Source organism: Terrapene carolina, unplaced genomic scaffold (assembly GCF_002925995.2).
Source record: "Terrapene carolina triunguis isolate 2854851 unplaced genomic scaffold, T_m_triunguis-2.0 Scaffold242, whole genome shotgun sequence".
Lineage (NCBI taxonomy): Eukaryota > Metazoa > Chordata > Testudines > Emydidae > Terrapene > Terrapene triunguis.
The window spans coordinates 2581298-2584389 of NW_020664593.1; the positions used below are offsets into that span (position 1 = coordinate 2581298).

Here is a 3092-nt window from a genome sequence, read left to right on the forward strand (position 1 = left end):
TTTTTTTTTTTTTTTTTTTTTTTTTTTTTTTTTTTTTTTTTTTTTAACTGTCCAGCAGAATTAGGACTTCTTAATCCTTCCTTGAAGTAGCTGAGTGAAAGTGAACTAAGGAAGGGAAAAAGGCTGTTAGGTAACAAAACACTGAAAAAGCATAAAGGCTCGAACTCAAAGGGGGTGTACAGTGCCTAGCACAATGGGATTCTGATCCCTGCTTAGAGTCTGTCAGTGCCATTGCAATATAAATACAAATAGTAAACTAAGAAAATGGAGAAGTAAAAACATAAAACAGCCAGAAATGAGAGACTAAATAATACATGCATGGAGGGGTTACTGCACCTTCACCAGAATTGAGCAATACTCCCTTACTCTCTAGAAAATGAAAAGAGGACAATTGAGGTGTCTGTTCCAGTGGCAGAAACTATGGACCGCTCCAAAGGAGATACTCCTTCCCCTGCCAGTGGGACCAGCGTAAGAAGGTAAAAACCAACTAATTAGACTGTCTGTCTGAGTGACAAACAAATGGTGAGACAGTTTTTCCTACTGTGTTAAATTACCGTATTCTCCCAGATATGATTGGCATTCTATTGTTTCATCACAGTCTAACCTATAGAGATGGGAAATGGATTGTAACAGGGTTGCAAGTGTCTTCTGTTGAACTCACTCTGTTAGCAAGCATTGGAACCCTCTTGGGAGATTGACTGACTGATCCCTGCTGACCCTTTGTGGCAGGCGTAGCTTAACTCTTACCTACTGCAGTGACTGAAGGGGTTCTTCTGTCACTGTAGGAAAGCCACCTCTGCAAGAGGTGGTAGCTAGGTCGATGGAAAAATTCTTTCATTGACCTTGTGGTGCCTACACCGGGGCTTAGTTTGACTTAATACATTGCACAGGGCATGACATTTTTCACAGCCTAGCTCGGTAGTGTAGACCAGCCCCAAGGAATTAATCTGGCAAGCAGGCAGTGTGGTGTAGAGTGAGCAGTGAAGTCACTTCCTGTTGGATTTACTACTTGCTAACACGTTGAGTTGGTGGACAGCAGCTCTTGTGACAATGAAATTGGGTAATACTTTAAAAACAAAAAACCTGGAATTTAGTTGTTTGGGGTAGAGATGAAGATTTTTTTCCCCTCATTATAACAAAGGAGGATGTTTCCATTTCAGTAACTTTTCAGTACTTGCAGTTGGCCTAACAGCACTGCTTGTGACAAAGATTTAAGTGGTTTGTTGGAGGCTGTTGATCTTTTACTAGTATTCACTTCCTCCTTCTCTCTTCCACCTCATATGCCTATAGATCTACGGGTGCTTCTAGCAAGACTTGTTCTCCATTAAGTACCACTTCGGGAAGTATGAAATTGACACCTGTCAATCAGAGGACAAAGGTAAAACTTAAATAAGGCTGCATGTTAGCATCCTCTTCGGCTATGGGCTTTCACTGCTGTGTTCTACATATGTAATGAGGATTCTAGACACATACTGTGGGCCAGATTCTGCTCTGTTTATACCTGTGTAAGTCCAGAGTAAATCAACTGAAGTAAAAAGTTACTCTGATTAATAACAGAAATCAGAATCTGGGCAGCATGCAGGGGACTCCCTGGTACTATGTTAATGTAACTAGTCACTTGCCTCTAGAGACTTGGGTTAAAGCACTACAAGGTACAAATGAAGTACAGTAGAACCTCAGAGTTACGAACTGACCAGTCAACCACACACCTCATTTGGAACCGGAAGTATGCAATCAGGCAGCAGCCGAAACAAAGAAAAGCAAATACAGTATAGCACTGTGTTAAACGTAAACTACTAAAAAAAATGAAAGGGACAGCAGCATTTTACTTCTGCTTTATTAAGTCAATGTTCAGTTGTAAACTTTTGAAAGAACAACCATAAGTTGTTCAGAGTTACAAACATTTCAGAGTTACGAACATCCTCCATTCCTGACGTGTTCGTAACTCTGAGGTTCTACTGTAATGTTAGGACTGTATTCTCCCAGTGGGCATTTGTGCACATAGTACCACCATAGAATTTGGTACCTCTAACAGTCTGACTAGAAACAACCAGTGACTGAAAAAGCAAACAGGGTTTCAAGTAAAGATTGAGATACATTTGGGAGAGCCATAGGTGGGATTGGGATGCTGCAAACTTGCACAGAACCTACTTGGCCTGTCCATGGCAATAGTCTGTGATGTCAGTCACTTTCACTTGTACGAATGTTAAATCTTTTTCTGAACGTAAAGAAAAATGGTCAGAATCTAGATTTCCAGTATCCTGCTGAGGGTGAGATTTCCTTCAAAGCTTCCTTGTTTAACAGGAGGAGAAGGAACACTCTGTAGAGTAACACTTTCTGCTGGGCCATTGTCTGATCAGCATTTGTATTCTTGGGAGGCGTCATAGTGCTGATAGCAGAAAGAGAAGTTATAGTAGTTCTCACATAGTGGGAAGCTAAAGGATCTGTAGCAGCTGGTAATAACTGGTAAGCTTGTGGGAGTGAAAGGACTGTACGAATCTCACTTCAGTTCCTCTCCCCACCCCTCTGTCAACAGGTGGAGAGGCAAAGAGAAGAAGGCTGGTTTGCACTATCAATGCATATCATGTAACTGAAGCTGAATCACATAGACTTTATTTTTTATATATATATATATATATGTATTTATTTTTGTGAACCACCTGTAGATTTCTGCAGTCCCTCTCCGCAAAACATGAATTTTAACTCTCAAAGTGCCTACTTGTCAGTGCCACTAGTATACAGAGATCCATCAGCTTATTATGTTTATGCTCTCCTTCAGACTAATTCAGTTGCAATTACAGCCTTGAGAGTGGGACACAGAAGGTGAGAATAGAATGTGACATTCCAGTCCCTATTGGATGAAGAGGAGCTAAATTGAGGCTGATTTTAGCCCATTTCTATAGCTCAGCAATGCAGTCACCCACATTAGACATGCTGAAGAAAGGGGGTTCTGGAGAAGACACCCAACTATTTTTTTCATGCACCATCTCAGATACCTGTCAGCACAAGATAAGGAAATAAATAGGACAATCCAGTTGAAAAGAGGTGTGTGTGTGTGTGTGTGTGTGTGTGTGTGTGTGTGTGTGTGTGTG

General features: G+C 41.0%; 1 protein-coding gene across 1 annotated transcript in view; it reads left to right on the forward strand.

Annotated features, from left to right (window-relative positions):
- The window catches only part of SPICE1 (spindle and centriole associated protein 1), a 30595-nt gene extending 27966 nt beyond the window's left edge, over positions 1-2629 (forward strand). Inside the window, exons 15-17 of the mRNA XM_029912769.1 lie at positions 374-476; positions 1291-1378; positions 2537-2629. Of these exons, the coding sequence (XP_029768629.1) occupies positions 374-476; positions 1291-1378; positions 2537-2590 (245 nt within the window). The 3' untranslated portion in view covers positions 2591-2629. The remainder of the gene's footprint in view (positions 1-373; positions 477-1290; positions 1379-2536) is intronic.
- The last annotated feature ends 463 nt before the right edge of the window (positions 2630-3092 follow it).